Consider the following 24,481-nt stretch of genomic DNA (forward strand, 5'->3'; position numbering starts at 1 on the left):
CTGTGCTATGTCCTGAGGTGGAAGCAGCTTGAGTGTGGTTGATATAGCTGTCATGTGTTTGTTTCCTTGAAACCAGCATTTAGCTGAGTCCAGGTGGATGCTTGCCTCACGTCTGCTGTGCGAGCATTGCTGTAAGTGCTGAACGGACGTGAGGTCAGTGCTGGGACTTCTGGTAAAGTAGGGCATGGGGCATTCATACTTAATTACAATGCTACAGCATTCATTGCTATTTCAGATTATCTTCTGAACTTTATAATGTAGTAAAGCAAATAGCTAACAATTTGGAGCTAAAAGCTAGAAAAGGTTGATAGTGGTGCTACCAGTGAAATCCACATTATATGGGGAGTACTGCAAGTTATTTAGTAAATTTCATTTAGAATAGGGAAGGTGTTCGTGGTGGTTCTCTGAATGTTTAAAAATATATACTGTATAGTGAAGACTTTTTCTTTATACCACAATAGGGCAAAACCAATAAAAAGCCTACACTTGGTGCATTGTCTGTTTCATTTACTTTAGGGAAGCCTTTCTAAATGTTACTGTTTTGGAATGATATGAGCGTGTGCAGTCTTTATTATTGTGTGTGTGGGATGTATATGTGGACATATGTGCCATGGCATATGTGTGGTAGTGAGAGGACAGCGTCCTGGCTGGTGTTGGTTCCCTCCTTCCACCTTTTTAGTGGCCGCGAGGATCCTACTTTGCCCGGTGGCCGCTGCCATCTCACTAGAAGTGTTTGCTCTACTGGAAGTGTTCACCTTTGGTGATCCACTGTAAAAAGTTATCCCACATGCCACATTGTTGGAGGTTTTAATTAAATTGCTTTAATTACTATGCCAATTATATTGTTTTGTGGAGGGGAACTATGATTAATTATTAAAACAATGTTTTTTTTTTCCCCTTGGACAGCTCTTGAGAAAACATTACATGAAGTGTGTAGTGTCTCTCCATGTCCAAAGCCAGAAAAACGCTTTTATTTGAGATGAGATTTGATTTCCCTGGAGGGAAGATTGGGAAGGTGTACATTACCTCAGTAGGACACCTGTGGAGTAAGGGCCCTGGTGAGCGGGGGGCCCTGTCCATCTCTGGCGTGATGTTTTTGAAGCAAATGTTACAAAACAGCAACTTACAACACAACAAGCGTTGGCACAACAGGTTAATATTTTTATTATTGTGTGGGCAATTTAAAATGCTTAGGTGCCTCACTGATAATCAGATTTTGGGTCTTTAGGATTCTCAGTCGTGAACTTCATAAAAAGGTTATTTTGTTAAAGAAGATAGAGAACACAAGTATAGATTTGCAGTTATGAAACTGGCCACTCAGTAGAACTTAAAACCCAAAAGGGCCACAAAACCCTGCTGATGTAAATGAGAAAGGCCTGTGAGGTTTCCCAGGCAGGAGTGAGCTTCAGGAGGAACTGCAGAGTTAAATTCAGATGAAGTTAGAGGATTTCAAATAGTAAGATCATTTGTATTCGGGCTTCTGTTGGGATTTACATGGAATGAGGCTGGTGAGGTATAAGTAAAATGTATTTTAACAGCTGTGAGACACTTTATAATATTTAGAGCTTATGTGGTAGAAGATGTAAATATTTCAAAGGTAATATGCAGACAGACACATGAAATGCTAGATATCTGCTTACAAAACATTGTTGAAATAATGTAGAAAGATATTTTGAGTTTGATGTAAGTTAAAATAAGACCCAATTAACGATAGCACTAATTTGGGAAGCTGATGGATCATGGAAGTTAGATGTTGTGTTTATAACAATGGAGAGAAGGGGATGGAGGAAAACAGAAATTGTAGGTTAAATGGGCACTGACGTCCCTGACATTAGGACACAGTTACTGAGCTGTGTTAGGGGCAGCAAGAGTGGAAAGGCATACAGATTTGAAATGGAGTACCATAATTAGGTAAGTTAGTAGCTAAATCCGTTGAAGGTACACAAAAGTGCCCAAGGAATTCATACAGAACGGAGAGCAGAGAAAACAGAATTCTCAAGACAACTCAACAAAAGAAATGGAAAGGGAATTTGGAGAAGTTGGAGAATGTGATAACTCAAAAACCTGTAAGAAGTGTTTCCAGATCGAGCACAGATCAGAAAATTAGCAACCAGATTTGCTAATTAAAAGATCAGTTGTAGCTTGTCAGGATTAATTGAATAAGACCAGTGAGTGAATTCAAGGTAGACACAAGAGGGAAGGTTACTATTTACGATGCTTGAGTAAGTAGTGTGGCAGAGAACACAGTGATAGCTAGCGCACATGCAGCTTGCATGAGGAGCTTCTGGGGTGTGGTTGAGTGGGTGGACTAGAGATGGCTACAGAAAAACATCAGCAAGAGTTAGTAATAAGGTAAGAAACATGAGAGTGGCCGTGTCAGTGACTTGTTGCTCTGACAAAATGTATGACAGAAACAGAAAAATTTCATTTCAGCTCATGGTTTGGGGGATTTGTGTCCACTGTGATGGGAAAAGTATGATGCAGCTGCCCTGCAGTGACTTCTGGCAGTGAGAGTGTGAAGTGGGGCTCCTCCCACTGTGCCCAGACCAGGAAGCAGAGACACTTAAAATCCACAAGTGCCTGCCCTTCGCTTCTTACCTCTTCCACTCTCACCCCATGTTCCGTTGGTTGCGTAGCATCCTGTAAGTAGTTCTTCCATTGCGGGACTGGGGGCCAGTGTTCAAACACACGACCTTATTGAGGCACGTTACCGGTCAAACATTAACAGGGTAGGAGAGTGCAAATAGACCAAAGCTCAGACTGATGGGATTACTAGTTATGTGGGTTGTTTCTCAGATGCACCCAGGACACATATTTCTAGATTAGGATGTGAGTTCTATGGCACACAGCATTTTGAGTGAAATCCTGTGTTTTCTTGATGACAGGTGAGGACAACAACTGTGTGCACATAAGGGGAGACAGAGTGTACTTAGGGTCCATTGTGGTTTAGTTTAACAATGCGTAACACTTCCATTTCAGCAGGGAGAAGTAGGTCTCTCTGACTGTTCTTAGTTAGACAGCGTTATTGGAGCTTGTTAAGAATGAAAAAGTTTAGGACCTACTGACCGGGTTATGAAATTTTCAGTTAAATAAAGAACAAGCTCCTTGACTCACTCTGGTCCACGCTAACATTTGGGAACTGCTGGCTGGGGAATTGCGTTTAAAAACTCTCCTGCTCTTTATGTATTAATAGCCAGTTTCCTTCACTTCCTTAGGCCTACCTGGATGCCGTTCATGTTTTTATGTGCTTTTACATACAGAATCTAAATACCGTTCTACGTTTTTAATTTGAGCTTTTTGTTTGTGTTTTAATTGTGTGTACTGTTGTGGAATGCTGCCCTTTGAGTGTGACCTGACCATTGCTGTTCTGAAACCTCAGTTGCTGTGATTATGATGATCTGTAGGAGATCTTCCCAGTATTGGGCCCATTAACATTCATTGCTAGGAGAGGGGGTCTGAAGGGGCATCAGATCCCTCACTGTCCAGGCCAGCAGCATGTGATCCCACCACAGCTGCATGGGTTTGGCATGTGCTGAATAGGGTACACAGGAGCTGGAGCTGGACTACGAAGGGGATCCAAGTATGGTTCTGTTGTGGGTCATAAACCTGTGCTGGGTGAGGCAGCTGCCTATCATCCATGTTCCTGAAAGTAGCCCCAGGATATTGATCAGTTGGCTGAAATGGACTTGCATGGCATTGTTTCTTTGGTTTGTCAGTATCCTGTCTGGTGCCAGTAGGAATTTCTGTATATTTCTCCAGGAAAAGTCACACACCATCTGTCACATGTAAATAAGTATGGAGTTTTTCATCTGTAAGATCCTGTTAAAATGCAAATGATTTTAGATTTTGGAGCATTTTGGATTTCAGGTGTTGGGATTGGAGATGCTCGACTTACGACATATGGTTTAGTTCTAGTCATGCAGAACTGAAGCTGATGAGGCTGCTGTTTGTGCATCTGTCTGCCTCTTCTGTACCTTTGCCTCTGACCCATCTTTATGGATACATTAGCATTCCAGAAATGCAGCTTATCTATTTAATGTGTCATTGTGACTTTGAGTTTTGTTCCTCTTTTTGTCTGGTAAATGTTGAAGAAGACGATCCATAATCTTTTCACTCTCTTCTTACGTGAGTTATGCTTAAATAGTTTTGGACTAGCTTTTGTTATGGCATCTCTCCTTTGCTTGTGGGCCATATAAACGTACTGAGAGGAACTCTTCTTTCTGTACTGTTTGACGTATTTGAGTGCAGTGACAATGAAGTTTTGGGGACTGCTTTGCTCAGTCCTTCAAGAGAGAGCTGATACTCAGATGTTTTCAATCTGAACTGCATCAGTAAACATGGAGTAAGCTAATGATGATGTGGCATAGTTACATACTAATGTCTTCTCATCATTATTTTAACATGTTTTCCATTCATTAAATATTTGAATTTTTCAAAGATATGACCTCTTTACATCGTTATTTACAAATTAAGACCTCTTGTAATATTTTATCTCAAAGTCAGCCCTTTTTCTTTGCCAGGTCACTGTTGGGAGGTTGTTACTTCTTCAGTGTGGCTCATTATTAGCATCAGCAGCCTCCCCTTAGGAGTGCAGGGCTGCAGGATCTCAGACTTCCTCCAGGAGCTTTGCTTTAGCCTGTACTTATCAAGATCAAGATACCTAGATGTCCATGTGCATATGACAGCCTTCTCAGATGAATAGGAGTAGGCTGCACATTGATTTTGGTAATTGATCAATTAGAAAAAACAAGCATGAAGTTTAGGAAGGAAGTATATAATCCAAAGAAAACCTTAATGTTAGATTAATAATGGGTAATTAAAAAAATTAAAATGAAAACTAATTAAACTTACCCTGAGATGGAAAATTAGCCTGCTTCTTTACATTGATATTCATAACTAGTGTGGCAGCTGTGTAAGCTAGTGTTGCTGTAGCCCATGCTAATTAACTCTTATTAAAATTCCACGTAGAATTCCAAGCTCAATAGGCTTTGACCTTAGATTGGGGGAATATGTGTAAACTTAGATTGAGTGTTTCAAAACTGAAGATGGTATTCAAGAGGAATAGTAATAAACAATTTAATAAATTACAACACATTTAAAATGTTTAAAACAACATCTATACCTTAAAATAGGAACAAAATATATTTCAATATTTTTCTCTTTGGGCTGCTTGGCAGGACACTTATCTTTATTATTATCTTAAAAATGAGTAAAGGAACTTGGAGAATTTAATACAGTCACCGATACAGAAAGTGACTTAATAATTGAGCCAACACAGTATCCAAATCCTGTTTCTAGAACCTCTTTCAGAAAAGTTGGAAGGGAAAGCTAACTCCATCTAAGGATAAGAGACCTCCCTGGGTTTGAGCATTGTTTTCAGATTTGGTGAAGATGTAAAGGAATAGGAAGCAGTAATTAAAAGTCACTAGAGGGAAAGAGGAGATGGACAGTAGTAAGCAGTAACACACAAGGCATAAGGAATAAAAAAACTTAAAAAGGATGTTGGATATGAAAAGGAAAAGACAGCAAAAATTAATGGGAAAATTTTTTACTATACAGGTGGAAAGTGAGGAAAGATGGATGGCAAGGTGGTGTGGGTGACAGGTACAGGGAAAATGTGGGCATTGAATCATAACTGTAAACTCTCATCGTCTACTGACAGTGGGTTTTAGCCATCATAATGCAGTAACATAACACGTTATTCATGCATTTGTTACCATACTGGTTAAAAACTGTTCCATGTGCCATCAGACAAATGGAGACCTAATTAATACTTGACATGTTTATCGTTTCTAATATTGATGCGATGATTATTTCTGTCCCCAATTTTGGTGTTTGCCGTTGATAGTATGGTATGATGCGTTTAAGATAGCCTTTTATGCTGTTTTTATGTCATCATGACGCAAGCTAGGGTCATCTCGAAAGGAGGAATCTCTGTTTTTTTAAGGCATCTTAATCAAGAGAATGCCTCTAAAGAATTTGCCTGATGGCAAATCTGTAGGACATTTTCTTGACTGGTGATTGTTGGAGGAGGACCCAGCTCACTGGGTGGGACTATCCCTGGTCTGGTGATCTTGGGTCCTATAAGAAATCAGGCTGAGCAAGCTTTGAGAGCAAGCCATACCATCTGGTATGTTACAGTTACTTATAACTGTAAGTGCACATCTATTATGTCAAAGTTGGCTTATTCGGCATTAATTCTCTACAGTTTTATCCTATTTTTACAGCTTACTTTTATTACAATGGGTTGTGTATTTTACTATTTTACCAGTTATATTTTCATCTTAGATAATATAGTTTATGTCCCTAGAAGTTAAATTGTATATTTTAATTATTTTTTGTCTGATATCTTGAGCATGTGGAGTGCAGTTTATTGTTATTCCCTGCTAAATTTCACACCCATGTTGTAAATTTTATTATCTTTTTCTTTTTATGTTGGAATGTATCCTCCTGTTTTGCTTTATTAGGTGTTGGACATTGTGGGTTTTACTTTGGTGGCTGCTGGATATTTTTGTATTCTTAGAAGTATCACTGAGTTTTAGTCTTGTGATTTAAATATTTTGATGCTTTTAAGTCTTGTATAAGATTTGCTAAGCAGGACTAGAACAGCATTCCATATGAGAGATAATTATTCCTTTCTACTGAGTCAAGGTCTTCTGAGTACTTAGTAATGTATTCTAAAGTCTGAGATTTTCCCACATGGCTGGTGGGCGTGGATGCTATTCTTGATTGTGTCAGGTAACTGCTCTTTTTAAACCCGTGTGTTGTGCACCAAGTATCCACTGTCAGAGTCTGGTGAGTTAGAATATACGCACATGGCACATTCTATACAGCAGATTGTTACAGAAAGGCGGGAAGAATAATAGACACCTAGTTTGTCCTTCTCAGGGCTTAGGAACGGTAACAACAATGCGGATTCAGTCTCGATTATATGTGCCCCACTTGAACCACTAGAGCAAACCCTAGGGAGCAGTCTGTCCTGGGTTATTTACACTAATAGGCTTCCGTTTCTGGGGTAGAAATTACCCATCACTGTACTTTGGGTTAAATGTTTTTCTGGCCTTAGTTAAATCTTCAGATACAGGATGTGATCACCATTTAGCTGAGAATTCGGGATGTAGATTTCTCTGTAACCCACTAGTTCTTCATCTTGATGTAGTTCCCTTGGGTACCTGGATCATGGTAGTTAGTAAGCCTCAGTGCCTCAGCCTGAATCAGTCTCTGAAGAAGTAAGGCTCACCCTGTTTACTATCTCTTCAGCATTAATGTCCTTTATTTCCTGATATGTGCGGTCCTGTAGTTTCTTATGTCTTGTTGTGCTTTTTATTTGTTTGCTTCTGTTGGGAAGATAGATCTATGTTTTTGTTGTACTGGTCAGTTTTTGTCAACTTGGCAAACTGTAGAGTCACCTGAGTAGACTGGGTGGATGGTGGAGTTGCCACCATCACACTGGTCTGTAGGCATTGCCATGGGGCAGGTTGTTGATTGGTGATTGATGTTGGAGGGCCCAGCACATGCTGTGTCACACCCTTGGGTATGTGGCCTGGGTTGTGTAGGAAAGCAAGCTCAGCCTCGCTCTGTGGCCTCTGCTTCAGCATCTGCCTCCAGGCTCCTGCCTTGAGTTCCTGCCTCGAGTCCTCAAGGGACTGTAACTTGCAAGATGTAGTAGAGTAGACCCTTTTCTCCCCAAGTTGCTTTCGGTCAGTGTTTTTCACAGTAAACAGAGAAGCAAATAAATAGAAACTTATATCAGGAATGTGGGGTATATCTGTGATGAACCCGGCCATATTTCTTTTTGGGGAGTATTGTGGAAGGATTTTGAAGTTTTAGCTAGAATGTGCTCTCTGAGCTTAATGAGCTGTTACGGGAGCTTGGAAGATAAGTGTTGAGAGAGGAGCAGAGGGTGAATGCCTGTCTTGTGGCGTTTCAGAGGGAAGCAGAGTCTGTGACAGCTGTTCATGTGACATTTTGAATCAAGAGCTGTGCAAGTAAATCCTTTGCTTTACTGGGAGAGTAGATGCTGGTTACCTGGGGCTTAAGAATCAGCTGTGATGACTGAGAAACTGACATCCTAGCCCCCTGAACACTACCTTCATGGCGGCACTTCCACCTAGTGGCAGAGTCTGGAAGTGCAGCATATTATAGCAAAACAGGTCCTCACTTGGTTTGTGTGCTGTTTAAATATACAAATTCATAGATTAGTGCTGATCACAATACAACCTGGACTGATTTTTTTTTCAAGACAAGGTTTCTCTGTATAGTCTTGGCTGTCCTGGACTTGCTTTGTAGACCAGCCTGGCCTTGAACTCAAATAAATAACGCCTGCTTCTGGCTTCCAGAGTGCTGGATTAAAGGCATGTGCCCCATGCCCAACCTGTATCTGAATTTTAATTACCATTTATAGAATCAGTGGTTCTGTAGCAGAAAGGACAACAGCTCCATATGAGATTCAAGCTAAATCCTAGGTATCTAAGAAGGGGAGTAGAGTATGTACTGTGGCATCTTGAAGATGGTGATGATTGTTTTAATGTAGAATGTCACTGCTTAATAAGAGACTGCTGGAGTGTCTACGGACTGATGGGTTTGAGATCTTGAGAATGGTATGGTTTTGGGGTACTTAAAAGGTTTTATGTTTCTGTTGCTAGTCTGTAGCAATGCTAGTCACTAGAGGGAATTTTAAGGAGAATTAGTTTCTCTTCATCTGCTGCATCAAATGCTCAGTGAAACATTTGTTCTCGCTACATGTGTGATTGGGCTTGACTTTCTCCAGGGTATGGCCTTGTTTCATGCTTTGAGCATTGTGTTTCCCTTCCAAACACACCACATGCTTTCCCTCATGCACCAGGAAGACATAGAGTCTTAGGAATAAAATAATTTGAATTTATATTATTGAATGTATAGGCTTGCTTTGTGTGTGTCAGTTTTTACAGCTACTTTGTCTACATAAACCACGGAAAGATTCATTCACGTGCCTTATGTTTTGTTTTCTATTGTGTTCTGCCTTTCTCTGTTTTTAGAATTAACTGCAGTGCAGAAGCAGCATTTAATTTTATGTTATACTTTATATTATGTGGTACTTAATTCACTATGAATTACTGTGTTTTCTTCCCTGCTGTTCACTTGGAGCTGCTTATATCTTAACAGAATCTACTACAATATACTTTTTTTTTGATACAACCTACATTAAATGAATTTTAGCCCACACATAGTGAAAAACTTCCTAGGTTTTGATTTTGCCTGACCCAAGTCAGCTGTGCCTTTCACATCTTAACATTTTACATCAACTTGTGAAAAGTAATTTTGAGCTTATTTAGGGGAGGGTTTTCCCAGGAGTAGGAGGAGGCCGAGGGCCTTAGATAAGGAGTGTGAAATGTCTAGGCAGACACTACTCCTGAGTTACATCCACAGTAACAGTAGGGCAAGTGTAAGGGCCTTCCTATGACGTCTCACTTATGACAAGCACTAATGGTTGCAGTATTATAACAAGAATTTGATTGTGGTGACATGAACAGCTTCCAAGAGTGGAGTCAGGCTGTGATGTACAAAAGAGCATAGGAGTGACATCAGGATGCTAGGAACTGATGCCCGTGTTCTTTACTAGAGGAAATCAGTATTGGCTGCCATCTATTTTTAGTTAGATATCGTTTACTGTCCCTTTTAGTTTGACAGTTGCTGTTTTGCTCCGTGTGTGTTTTATTTTATTTTATTTTATTTTTTATATTTATTTATTTTTGGTCTGTTAATGCATATATGCTTGTGTAGGTATGTGTTTAGAGATCAGCGTTAGGTGCTAGTTGTCCTCAGTCATTATTCCACTTCGTTATTGAGACAGGATCTCTGTGACTAAGCTTGGAACTTTCAAATTTGGCTAGACTGGATGGCCGGTAAGCTGTTGATGGACTGTGTGGAAGGATTAGGAGGTGTGTCCTTGTTAGACCATATGTACCTTTAGGTGGGCTTTTACGTTTCAGGCCCAGTGTCTGTCTCTGTCAGTGGCTTGGGAAGGAAACATCTCAGCTACTGCTCCAGCAGCATGTCTTCATGCCTGCAGCCAAGCTTCCTGCCGTGATGATGATGGACTATCCCCCTGAAGCCTGTAAGCAAGCCCCCAGTTAAATACTGTCCATGATAAGAGTTGTCTTGTTCATGGTGTCTCTTCACAGCAGTAGAAAACAAAGAAACCCTCACCTACCCCATTCTGTTATTTGTAAAATGATAAAAGTAAAAATTTCAATAGCACTGACCTTTATAACATAGAAATACATACACATCTCTATATCAGTGTTCTTTTTGGTGTGAAAAATAATTGACAGAGTGAACCTAAGCGGGGCGGGGCATTTATTTTGGTTCATAGTTTAATGGCCATTGTTTGTGTCTGAGAAGCCTTGGTGACTGGCTCCATTCACAGCCTGGGGACAACTTGCTTTTATGGCATGGACCAGAGAGTGTAGTAGCCTCCTGTAGGCTTTCCTATTTGAAGCTTCAAAGTTAAGGACTTCTTAATTCTTATGATAAACATATGGTACCTGCATTGTTATGGATGGAACTAATTTGGGTGTAGAGAAATTGTTGTGAATTGAAAATAGCCACTATGAATTAGCATTCACAGAAATAAAGTCATCTTTACTATCTTTTTCTAGTTCTTGACATACACAGCCATTTTCGTAAGACCCAAATCCCTAACCCCACACATCACTGTATATAATTTTACTGTCTTACTATTTCTAGGAATTAATTTAAAAACATCAAAGTGATTATGTACCAGTTTCCAAACAAAACACTAATTATGTAACAATTTCACACGTTGTCTGTGAATTTATCATAATGTTTTTCATGTAGTATAAGCACTCAAAACATTGGAAAAATCTGAGATTTAAAGAAATTAAGTTTTTTTTTAAGTTCTCAGTATAAATATTCTCTCATATGATTCCTATCAATATTGTTATAAGAGTTTTACCTGAAGAGATGGGAACAAAATTTTACTTTCTTATCATTTGTACTATAAATGTTTTTCATGCAGTAATTTAGACTTGCCAACATCTTCATAAGATTTTGTTTGAATTTTATACATGAAGAAAGATAGAAATAATTTGGATAAACCACAGTGCATATAAGTTCAGTCATATTTTAAACTTGTCATCGGATGCTTTGTCCATTTGTAAAAATAATATGGACATTTTAAAGATTTATTTTATGTGTATGAGTGTGTGTGTGTGTGTGTGTGTGTGCGCGCGCGTGCGCACAAGTTTGGTGCCTAGACGTTAGAGAGGACATTGGATCAGCTGGAACTGGAGTTACTGGTGATGGTGTGCCACCATGTGCATGCTGGGAACCCAGCCTCCATTCTCTGCAGAGCAGGTGCTCCTTCCTGAGTACCACTGCCGCTCCTTCCTCCCATTTGTCACAGGTTGCATTGTTCTGTCTCACAGATGTTTCTTTGCTTCCTTAACTACAGCAAATTCCGTAGCCATAATTGTTTTTACCTGTTGGATTCCTCCATTGAATGAGGGTGGAAATTTATGATCGTGATTCTCTTTTAAGAGACCATGAGGGACTCAGGAGAATTTTAAGTCTATGCAATATGCTTTAGACATTGACCATTTCTCTGTTGTCTCGTAGGTACCTAACATGTATGCATGTTATTAGATTTCTGTTTGTATTTCTGTTGCTTGTCTAGCTGTATTTTACAGGCAGGGCCAAGAAAAAACTCTGAATAAAGGAGAAAAATAATGTTTTCTCCTCTGCAAGACTGAGATCCTCAGATTACATAACATCAGAGTAATTGTTCTTAGGGGAGCTAGCATTTTCCGTGTATTACCTCCTAACACATTTTCATTACGATTTGTCATTTTTATCACCTCATGGAAGCGCTATGTAAGGACAAGTACAGAACAAGTAATGTGGATTGTCATCTGAGGATTCAGCCTTGCACCCAGCCCGCTCACCCTTGGGAGCCTCCTGCTCCATGACAGCATGCTTTTTTTTTTTAAATTTTTTAGATATGTTTTACATTTCATAAACTTACTCATTCAGGTGTGTAATTTGGTGATTTAGTAACTTTCAGGAGTGAAACTCTGATCCCAGAATAAATTTTACAGCATTTATATATTTCCAGTAAGAGACCCACATGCATTTATTGTTCAGTGTCACTCTGATTGCTGTTCAGCCCGAGCCAATGGTATCTTTTTTTTAAATACAGATTTTTGTTATAATTGGTTTATATTACATCTTATTTTCCTGTTCCCACCCTCCCTCTTCCGCCCAATTCCCCTCCCTTAGTCCTCTGACCAGTAGGGTCCTCCCCTCTTACCTTCTGACCATAGCCTATCTGGTCTCATCTGGATAGCCTGCATCCCCTTCCTCTGTGTTCCCACAGGGCCTCTCCACCAAGTGGCAGTGATCAAGTCACGGCACTGCCAATGGCTTCTAGGGAATTGTCTCTGTAGATGGGTTTCTGGACACGCTTCTTGAGTGGAATCATACAGCATGTGTTCTCTGATACCTGCTTTTAGTGAGGAGTTTTGAGGATTATCCACATACCAACATTATGAGAATTTTGCTTGCTGCTTCTGTGTGTGCTGTATGCCGCACAGATATTCTAACCTGGCAACACTGGTCTGGCCTACTTGTCCTTCCTAGTCTCAGCCTGGTGCCTGCTTTTTTTTATCTGTGTCTGTCAGGCAGCCTCTGCCTCTTTCTCTGGTTCTCACTTGAGGTCCCACCTCCTAATCCTACCTCAGCTTTTTATTAAAACCAATGAGAGGTGATAGAGAACAACCCTTAAAAAGCATTGAGGTAGAAGGACGATGGTTCATATCAAGGACAGTGCCAAAGTCTGGCCTGTACTTAACTCTCTGGGGACAGAAATCAGCATTTGAATATACAAGGATAGTCTTTACATAGTGCAAAAAAGCAATAAGCAACGAAGTATCTGTCTCTGTAGAGTAAGCATTTGAGGTAGTACCCAACATATTGGAAAATGGTCTTGTCTCTTCTCCTGTCTTGGGTATTGGAGTTAATTTTACCTAATTTTTACCTAATTTCTCTTGGCTTTGGGCTTTTTATTATGGAGCAGATTATGGTGCCACATTTTAAAAAGTTACAATTTCCATTTCCTTGTAGTAAGTTGTCATTGACACCCAGTAATAACAATGTAACACTTCCTGTGTTAGTCAGGTAAGAGACATTTTAGTTTGGCCTAGGTAGTAGCAAGCAACATTTGCATACTTTGTATTGTTTGCTTGGGTTTTTATAGTAGGCATCAAAGAGATGAGTTACCGTGCCCTGGCTTTAGGAGAGGGAGATGATGCTTGAGACAAGACCTTAGCAAGTGACTGCTCAGTTCATTCTGAGTGGGAATGACTGAAGTATAATAGTAGATTCAGAGATGAATACTGGAAACACAGTGGAGGTCGTTTTGTCTTTTTTTGGTGGCTAATTTTTTCGCTTTGGAAGTTTATAATTAGTGATGTGCATGTACACACACACACTCTCTCTCTCCCCCTCCCCCCCATCTCTCTGTCTCTCTGTCTCTCTCTCTTACTCCTAGAACTTTGTTTATGACATCTTGTTGTAAGCTGAGTATAGACATGTAGAAAAGAGGCTGACATGAGCTATGCCTCAGAGATGCTTCATTAGTAGAGTTACAGCATTACAGCCTGAGCTGGGAGGAGAGGAGCGCTCACTCCCCTTTCCTTCCAAGGGTAGGTGAGTTGTAGCACTGGCTCACAGTGTATTAGGGAACTGAAATGAGAGACTCGGTTTCCAAGTTAGAGTTTCAGTATATCATAGGCAGCATCATGGCGTGTCAACGTGTCGGGGACCCTAAGTTGCATATAGCATAAAGGGAACTTCTAACTCTTTCAGGGAGTCAGGCTAAAGTTCATTGCCATTTGATCTAAGCTTTGTGTTAGGAGTCATAGGGCATGAAGGCATCAGAAAAATGCCAAGGTTGTCTATGGCATGCGTGTTAGCGGGAGGTGACCTTGCCAGCAGTTCCAGGCAGGAGGAGAGACTTCAGTTCTGTGTAAGAGCCATATGCCACAGCGTGTGTTACTTGTCAACCTGGACCACACTGATTGTCTGATCAGGTTGTTCAGTGATCTCTAGGAGTCTGCCAATCTCTGCCTTCCAATACTGCAGTCAAGATGTGCAGTACATCATGCCTTACACTTTATGTGTGTGCTTGGATTCTGAACCCTGACCCTCATGTTTGCATAGCTGGCACTATATTAGCCGGGCTGTCTCCAGCCCCTACTTAAATTTGCAGTTCTCCATATTTGTGGCAGCACTGAAAGTAGTGGATTCAGCCTAGGTTTCCATCAACAAATGGATAGATGAATAACACACACACACACACACACACACACACACACACACAGAGAGAGAGACACACACACACAATGGGTTTTATTCTGATACTGGCAATAAAATTACATCATTTTTAGTAGAATGGAACTCGGAATTATTCTATTAGTCAAAATAATCCAGACTCCTAAAATAAACAAATCCACTCTTCTTACTCTCTCCTGTCTTATTTATTATTTTTTATAAAACATAAACATAGATGAGGGGACTACTTGGGATAGGAAGGAAACTATCAGAGTTAGGGCTGCTACATAGTGGGGTGGCTGTAATCAAAGTACACGATATATTTGACTGAAAATTTCACTTGAAAGCCATCACTTTGTATAATGAAAGTATACTATGCAAATTTTTAAGTTGCTTTTGTGATTACATCAAAGAATTAAGGACATGATGTAATTAGTAAGTGAGAGAACATAATTATGTGAAATACTTTACCATAAAGTACAATGCAAGTTAAAATGATGAGATGCTTTTTCATTATTTCTGAGGTATACACACATGCACATGTATAAGAGAATCTGGGAAATAATATCAGAATCTGGCCAGAGAGTAGTGAATCTCACATGTTAACATGCCAGTGCGTCGTAGATAGCTTTGAGACAGTATTGTCATTGGAACCAGAAACATCAGCAATTCAATTGTTAGATGATACAGATTGATGAGTTTTTTTTAAATTGCCAGATTTTGTAATGAGAAAACTATATATGATTGCAGTTCTACTTTTTTTCCAAGGCATAAATACCTAAAAGTTTTATCTTTCCTCTCTCTCTCTCTCTCTCTCTCTCTCTCTCTCTCTCTCTCGCTCTCTCTCGCTCTCTCGCTCTCTGTCTCTCGGCTGTTGACACAACTTTCACTCTACCATTTTCATTACAGTGTTTGTCAACTTGTAGAATATCAATAGTAAGAAAAAGGCATTTTATTTCTAGAATTTTGAAGGCTTGTTACTATTTCATAGCAAGGAAGTATGTGAAACTGTGCTGTTGAAAAGGACTTAGTTAAGTCATAAACTTTGACTGTCCCAGGCAAGTGCTATTGCTTGTCTTGTTTGTTTGTTTGTTTGTTTTTTAAGTAAATACAACTTACTCAGTCCTTTTTATTCTTCATAGAAATTAGCCCCTCGCTGAGGACCTTGCATTGTTAATTAGGTCATGTAATGAGGGTACTGTTCCATAAGGTGGATTGCACTGGGGAAAGCTACGTTCCGTTCTTGTTTCCTTCAGCATAGGTTACAGTGGAATATTTGTTAAGATAGGTGAATATTTTTTTGTGGTAAATAGTCGATGGATCTTTCCTTTGAAGTCTTGAAATCTTGAAGTCCTGAAATCTTAAAACAATCTAAAAACTAGCTAGTGATGCCAGGGATATTTTAGGATATATAGAGAAGCCAAATTCACTGCTGTCTTAGAAGCCAGTTTCCTAGAACGTAGTCATAGCTCCACATTCCCCTTTAAACATACGTAGCAGAGCTCGAACTTTAATTTCTAAATGGTAAGTAAACAACATGTGTGTCATGTTTGGGTTTTGCATTTTTAGATTACGTCTGTAAATTGCCTGTTTTAAAGAATAAGCTTCTCAGTATTATTAGTAGCCACTTCTCCATAGACTACTCATATTTCACGTTTCTACATATCTGAGCACAAGCGTGAACAAGTTTGGTGTTGTGCACTTTTTTCAAGGACATTGTTATATAGTTCTTTGAAGACTGGGATAGCATCTCCCTCCTGGCTAGAGGGCAGATTTACTTCTTGTTCATAAAAATAGAAACATTTTTTGCTCTCGAGGGTACAAGTTGGGAAGATTTCCTAGCAGTTCCTTTAGGAGATTGGTGTTTCCACAGCAGGGAGGAAAGCTGGTTCAGTTCGTAAGGCTGGTGAAGGAGCATAAGAATTTGAGTTCCACTCTCCAGCACTTAGTAGAATCTGGTGTGGCCCAGCACAACCGTGTCCCAGTATTGGTGGCTGGGAAATGGGACAGTCTCTAGAGTTCCAGCCAGCCCAGCTGAATTATAAGCTCCAGATTCAGTGAGAGACTCTGTCTCAAAAAATAGAGTCCACCAACCACTCCAGCCTCTACATACACCCAAACCAAAAGACTGCAGATTCCTAAGCATTAGATTCCTGAGCTGTCACAGGAACCCATTGATTGTTCGTCACCCACTGTCACAGGAGCCCACTGCTTGGTCGTCATCCACTTCGGTCACTTGGTTCCTCCTGGGATGCTAATGGCAGTGTGAAGTTCTCACCCTGAGAAATACTCTGGACAATTCCTCTAGTCTAAGAAGTTATGATTATTATAGTTTTAAAGTAGATTTAAATACTTAACTTGTATATTAACAGTTGTTTTAACTGGTTGATACTGGTATAATTATGTGGTTGAACCCTCCACCACTGTAATTTGAAGAAATTTAAAGTGTATTGTGAATAGTTGTGTTGATTGAGAAAAGTATAAGTGGAACTCAGAAAAGTAACGGTTTCTGAGGCCAGTTTCTTCTGCCCTCCGCAGTGACACATGACTTCACCTCATTTCTGCTTGGGGGATTCTGTTTTTGCTGAGAGATCCAAATTCTTAAATATTTAAGACAGTTTACATTTATATTGTTATCTATTAGTTAAATTTCAAAAGCTTAAAAGAACATTCAGATAACATTGATTCATTGAACCTTAGAAGAGTTGGAGGCTTCTCTGTAAATCCTGTGACTCTCTAAGGTTTCTGTCAGGCAGACGGCAGTGAACTTAGCTGAGTATACTCCCATGCTGCTTCTCAGAATGAAGACTAAGATCTAACCCTGTCTCTGTAGTTCTTAACTCTTGGGGCATGTTGATGAGGCACAGCAATTTTTCCCAATTATTTTTTTTTCAATTTACTAAGATTATTAGTCTCCTTATGGAAATGTACTCATGCTTTCAGGTTGAATTAGGAGTTAAATTTATTTGCCTCTCAGTAAGATAGTTTTCAAGTTAGAATTAATTTCAGTTTTTGCCTTTTTGTTATAACAAAAACCTAACAGTTAACCCAATAATTAGCCCTAATTCTTTTTCATACAGTTAGCATGCCATTATCTGCTGACCTGAATGCTCTCTGCCTACTCTGCAGCCATTCCTTTTCTTTTGATTTATATTTTCCCTTTGCTCTGTAGGCACAGAATACTTTACTAAGGTTTTTGCTTGTTTGCTTCTTTTTTCCTAAAAGCAAGGTAAGATGCCTGTCTTCCGGCTTCTGTACTGCTCTGCCTCTGGGGAGCTCATAGGGAGCCACCATGAGTGTTCTACTTGAGAGGGAGGGGAAGAGACGGTGTTTCTCCCTAAATTGTATATAGAGCTGGCTTAGATCAAGAACTCAGGCCTGTCTCTGACCAGCGGCAGCTCTGTGGCTTGCAAGGGCAAGGGCGATCTTTTCTTATAGAAATACATCCCAATGGAGGTTTTTCTTTGCAGGCCTTTTCAGGTACAGGGAGTGGTCTGAGAGTGAGTCCTCTGCCTGGGAGCTCTGGTGCCCTCTCTTGCCTGTGCCCTATCTGGAGCAGAATGTCAGTGGAACTCTGGCCTCTTCTGCGTTGTCTTTCAACCTCTGCTCCACATCCATCACCTTTTTTTTTTTTTTTACTTCTGTCACCGTAGATTCATTTCTCCTGTTTTTGACCTTTATAAATAAAATTACACAATACTCTTTTAATGCAGTTTTGTTCTTGAAAGATTCCTCTGTCATTACATGTTAAAGGCTTAAAGAGAAATGTACACTTTACAGAGGGCTGTCCACTCCACACTTTGCTAGTGACTATGGAAATGAAAACTGACCCCCCTCGTGTGTGTGTGTGTGTGTGTGTGTGTGTGTAGCTGCTAACTTGATCATACTGGGTTGTCCTTTCCCTGCCTTTGATTAGTGGAGCAAGTTTCCTTAAGTCTCTTTCTATCTGAACCGTTCATATTCTGTGTTGCTGGCTTCAGCAACCAGTCTAGGAGATACCACATCAAACCTGCAGGGAGCTTGTTGCTGTGCCGTTCTTCAGATTGTCAAGTGTCCAGCCAGGCTCTCTGCTTCCACTTGTTAGAGGCTTCTTTGCTCAGCTGGCCATTTTAAAGAATGAGTTGAATTTTTAGCATTGTTTTTACAGCAAAGATGAGGAACTGCATCTTCCCCCACTTTTCTCCTGAAAGCAGGTATTTGATTTCCATTAAAACCTTTTTACGGAAGTCAATGTCATTTGCAAAAATGAAATATTTTGTACAAGTCAGGTCAATGAGGAATTAGTATATTTACCCAAGTAAAGGTCATTAACAAAGATTAATTTAGGTTAAGAATATAGCCTTGGTATAATTCTGTTTATAGGAAACTTACTCTGAAGTTGTAGCTTCTCATGAGTTATTTATGTAGCAAAACAAGTGCAGACTTACTGAGGGAAAGTGAGGAGAACATCCAAGGATGGCAGCGACTCCAAGCGAGGAATGCCTTTTAATTCTTCTGTCTAATTGCAGAATCTTCTGGCTGAAAAAGTGGAACAGCTGATGGAATGGAGTTCCAGGCGCTCCATCTTCCGAATGAATGGCGACAAGTTCCGAAAGTTTGTGAAGGCCCCACCTCGGAATTACTCCATGATTGTTATGTTCACTGCTCTTCAGCCTCAGCGGCAGTGCTCTGTTTGCAGGTAATTTATATAGTTAAAAGATTTGGAAAAAGCTGTAGTCCTACTTTATATGTTCATGTTAAGATAGACATGTATAAGAAAATTAAGTAATTTTTAGTGTATTATATGACTGAATTGAAAAATAAGCTGTAAATCAGGATATTCCTCATGTCACAAGTATTTGTGAAACCTGACTTTTGATTGTTACATCTTGATTTTTGTCTTATAGGTCAGTGAGTAATGTCTGTGGCCTATGACGTAGTTTCCTGGCATACTTGCTTTTAAAAGTTTTATAAATGGGGATTTTCATTTTCCTAGGGAGGTACATTTATTTATTTATTTATTTATTGGGTACGTCTAATCATTAGAAACTTCTTCCTAGATGACAGAGTTAAATAATTTGAAAGAAATTAAGTTTTGTCAGAAAGAAATTTTGGACAAGAACAGATACAATGCATGTGTAGTGCATTACTGAGGTAACGGTAGAGTCCCTTGTAAGGCATTGTTAGAAGTAATACTGAGAGTCTCTGTGGTACTTTCTATTTCTGTGGCAGAATATCTAATAAAAATCAGCATAAATCAGGCAAAGAAGTTATTTTGGCTCAAGTTTTCAGAGATTGTAGTTCATTTTCACTTGTTTTGTGTTTTTGAGGCCTGCTGGGGTTAAAGGGGGGCAGGCCAAAGTAGATCAAGGATCTAGGGCTGAGGTAAAGCTCTCAAGCGTACCCAAGGAACCTTCTCCTTTACATAAGAAACCACCTCCTAATCGCCCATTCAGCTCTGGACTTGTTAGTGGATCAAACCAGTAACTAGTATGTATAATATATGCACTCTATATGTGTACACACACATGAAGTTATGAGCCTTCATGACCCAGGACCCAATAACTCCCCGATACATAGCCATTGTGTACCTTATGCCTTCAACACAGGAGTCGGGGACACTTACAGTCGAAGTGTAGCTTACATATATACATATATGGTTTCTCTAGCACTTTCTAGTAGTCCCACCTGGCAAAGCTACAATACCACATGGTGAGCAGATATTCGGCCAGATATCTGTCAAGATATGGAGGGGGTTAAATCACAATTTTTTAAAGCCTTACTTATTCCGTATTCTACTCTGTGCTTTGAATTTGGCAGTTAGATAATTGATTTCCCATTTGTATAATTTTGTTATTTCAAGAATGTTATGTAAATTTAATCATTGTAGAACCTTTTGGAATTGCCTTTCTTTCTTAGTTAGCATAATTCCTTCAAATACCACCCAAGTTGTTACATTTATCAACAGCTTGGCCTTTTTATTACTGAGTAATAATTTCATAGTGCAGATGTTCTGCAGTTTATTATCAGTGTGTCTGTGCTAGGCCACAATCAAAAGGCAGCCATGCTTTTACAAAATTACCTGTAGGCTATTTGTGCCAGGTGCCTGTGAACTACTATGAGACAAATGAATTTTATATGTGGATTTGATCCCTTTTTCAAAGTTCTTCTATATATATATTTTAAAAATCTGAATTAATCCTAAACCAAAAGCATTTACCTTCTTAGACATTATGGATAAAGCATATTTATATTGTTCAAATAAAACAACTGAACATTTTCATAATGGCATGGGATGATTAATGTCTTTTTCTTTTTCTTTCTTTCTTTTTTCTTTTTCTTTTTTTGCTTTTTAATCTTGAATACCTTTTTTTGTGTGTGTGTGTGTCATCTAGAACCTTTTGATTGTAACCACTGAGTTATATGCTAGCATTTATATGTGGTGTGTGTTGTGGCTGGCCTTGAATTTGCAGTCTAGTGTCAGGATTGCAGATGTGTGTCTCCATGACTCGTTGTATATACCTGCATTATGAACTACACCTCAAAGAGCACTGGAGGCACTTTGAAGTGTCACCCTTTTAGCAGTGACTTCTCTTTTTTCTTCACATGAATGAATTTTTCTGATTCTTTGTCAGTGTAATTTTGGATGTAATATTTCACAATTCTTTAGAGTCTTTGAAAAGTTCCTAGTCATTTTTTAAAAAATCTGTGCTCTCTATTTTGAGCCACTGTTGCCTTTTCTTTTCTCTAAGGAAGATTTCTGGGAGCACAATGTTGTGTTTACATATGGTTGCCTGCAGAAAGGCTGGTAGCTGAGCCTTTAGTTTCCTTTTACTCTTTTATAGGTCATCCTGCTCTTCCCTTCACAGCCAGTTTATTCTCAAATTTCAGAATTCAATTTTCACTTCCTTCCCAGTTAACGTCAAAGACCTTGGCCAAATAAAATTGTTAATTATGACTATTCAATGCAATTCTCGCCCCCTTAAGTGTGAACTCCAGACTTCCTCTGCTAAATCATACTGTAGAGAATATTCCTATAATTGCTTAGATGTGTTCCTGCACGGATTTACTATATCCAAAGTGACTCTTCTTGGAACAAAGTAGCTTCTCTTAAGGTTGTTATGGATCAGTAGAATTTTTAAAAATCACATTGAAGGAAAGTAAACACTTTGATTTTAGAATCAAGCAAAATTTATATATAAACACAAACCTGATGGTGTGTTAGCGATTAATGTAGTATAATACTTCCATTAAAACATAGCATATTACAAATATATTTTGATTAGATATTAACAAGCTATAGGTATATGTGTCTGTGTAGCTGGACTTTTGGCTACTTTGTTGGGTTCCTTTTCCTACCTCCCTACATCACCTCTCTACCTTTCAGCCCTAGGTAGGAGAAAAGAAGGTTAGAGAGGAAAGGGTGCGTCACTATTCTTAGACTACTTCTTACTGATTAGGGGTGTCCAGTTCTTTGGGGAAAATTTGATCATCAGGGTATCTTCTGCCAGCAGTCCAGGAAACAGCAACCAGCCACAGCAACAGGAGCAGCAGGGGGAGCAGCAGCCACTGGAACTCCTTTCGGGGATCTAGCATTAGATACATCCCGAAGAGTCCCCAGAATTCCTAATGTAAACTACCTGCAGCTGGCAAAGTCACGCCCCTGCTAAAACCCAAGGAAAGGCATGACAGTCTGACTGCTGCTGTGGACAATCTGAAGCAGCCCCGTATCCCACAACTGGGAGTAAACAAAACCATAACATTTCTATGTTTTTAAAGAAACCAAAATTCTCACAACATATATATACACACACATATGAGTACAAAAACATGTTCCTGTGTGTGTGTATATGTGTGTGCATGTACACCTTATAATTTTCATTATTATTAAAGTTGTATCTGATAAAATCCATTTTATGGATGACATGATATTAAAGCTGAGATTGTCTAATTTATCTGAATGATGTAGCTAATACCTGCCAGGGTGAGGATTTGCTACTTGAGAGCTATTAGAGTGTAATGCTTTCGTTAAGTGCGTGTATTCATCATTGTCCTCCCCCTGTGATTGTAACTTGTGTCTTGCCTTTGCATATGTAACTAAGATAATGGTCTTTTTGGGTCTAGCTGCATATAGCACTTCCTAAACTGATGGTCGTAGAGGCTTTGTCTTAAGGCAGCAGCTTACCCTGTGGGGCAGAACTCACTGGACTTCTTTTTGACTCCAGTAAAGTCACTTGTAGGATTAGGTTTTTAAGTAAGTAGATAAGATGAAAACCATGTATGAATTACATTATGGTTGCATGTTACCTAAAAGGCACTGTAATGTCATTACATTATAAATGATTTGGAGACTTCAATCCTTGATTTTTATTCCTTAAATAATATATCTCTAAGTACTTTAGTTTTGAAGTTTTGCTCATTTGCTTACCTCTTTGAACAAGGTATTTTACTTTGTGAAAATAAAACTCCACTTCTATTCACATATTTTCTTTTTCAGGGTTGGTTAATACATGAGAAATATTTTAGACAGGGGAAGACATTAACTAATTTAATAGTGGAGATGATACCGAGTTACTGCTTAGTTCAGCAGTTTAAGTTAATGTTGAAGCCACATGATATAACTTTGGTCTATTGGTGTTCTCTCTGAATTTCTGAGTTTCTTTGTCAGATTATATAACCTAAGCTCCTTTACAATTGACTGTGCCTATCGCTGATAGGTGTGATATTGTAGCATTTGCCTGAGCTGTTTTCTGAATTTTGCATCTAAGGTCTTGTTTTAATCTCTGATCTCTACCCCAATTGTAATTTCAAACACAAGAAATTGGGACAGGAGCACATTTGACGGCATTGGTACTCTAGACGAAGATTTTACAAATGGGTAACATTTACCACTTTTGATGTTGTTCTCTTTTAAAAGGTCATATAACCTCATTCAGCATCAGCAGCGGTGTCTGCACTAGAGAGATCTGTCAGGCTAAGTTCAGCTGAAGCTTTAAGGATGGAGCCATTCTTGCACAGTCTGAGGCCCTCTTTCGACTGTATCTTCATCTAGTCAGTCTTTATCTGTTTATTTGATTGCCATACCTCTTAGTTGTTGTTGTTATTATTTTTTTTTACATGAAACATTTTGGTTTAATGACATTGACACTTAAACAAGGAAAAAAGAAAGAAACCCAAGATCTTTTTGCATATAGTTTCCCATGCTGGGAGTTGGTGTCATTTTCTTGCAATTATATTTAGGTATTTTTTTTTTTTTAGTGTAGGAATGGATTCATGTATTCTCATATCATATCAAGAGGCATATAATGGTAGGTTGTTGAGATTGAAAATAGATGATGCTCTTTGTATTGTCCAGTAGGTTTTCTTTTCTCCATTGTAATATGTATCTGGAGAGATGATTGGTCTGGAAGGAAGCTGCTTAGCTGTTGACTTTAGTTACTTCTCTGTTGCTGTGATTAAACACCAAGACCAAGGCAACTTAAAGAGGAGCTCATTCAGGCTTATGGGGACAACGAGCGAGAGAGGAGTAAAGTCATGTAATTTGCTGGAACAAAGTCATCATACTAAGTAGAGTACAGCAGGCCCACCGGGAGACATATTACATGGTTTAGCCATGAGTGTTTGTCATTTAAGGAAAATAAAAAATAAAAAATAAAAGTAAGTTGGGGACTGTTAGGGATGTGAGAGGTAAAAGGGTTGAATAAAGGGAGATGGATAAGAGGACAGACGAGTAAATGAATAGGAAGGAATCAAAGTATTTTAAAAACATGCATAGAATAGCTTAGGCATATTATCATGCACAGTTTATATTTACTGAAATTACATGATACTATGATAAAATGTACATGAATTTTCTAACTGTTGTTTTTGTTTGCTGTTTACATATCTAGTTTTCTCACCATGTGGTTCTAGTTTCATAGAATGGGCTTAAAAACATTGTTTCTCATCCATTCTGTGTAGTAGTAAAGGTTTGACTGTCTGGCTTACTTTTTCAAATAATCACCATTGCCTCTTTGATCCTTTATTGGCTCACAGGCTCTAGACTTTATCTTGCATGGCTGAGTTTACTTGTTCCTGAGCTTTTCAGTATTGGGGAATTTTTCTTCATCAGTCTCATTACTTCTGATGACCTACTAAAGAAATATTTTTGCTTCAGTTTTTGTTGATCATA

At 39.1% G+C, this 24,481-nt stretch overlaps 1 protein-coding gene across 3 annotated transcripts in view; it reads left to right on the forward strand.

Annotated features, from left to right (window-relative positions):
• Positions 1–24,481, forward strand: part of TUSC3 (tumor suppressor candidate 3) — a 139,977-nt gene that overhangs the window by 19,969 nt on the left and 95,527 nt on the right. For all 3 annotated transcript variants that reach the window (XM_084758265.1, XM_084758264.1, XM_084758263.1), the window contains exon 2: positions 18,840–19,009. In XM_084758265.1, coding sequence (XP_084614391.1) covers positions 18,840–19,009 — 170 coding nt within the window. The remainder of the gene's footprint in view (positions 1–18,839; positions 19,010–24,481) is intronic.

This window comes from Acomys minous, assembly GCF_964271855.1.
Source record: "Acomys minous genome assembly, chromosome: 15".
NCBI lineage: Eukaryota > Metazoa > Chordata > Mammalia > Rodentia > Muridae > Acomys > Acomys minous.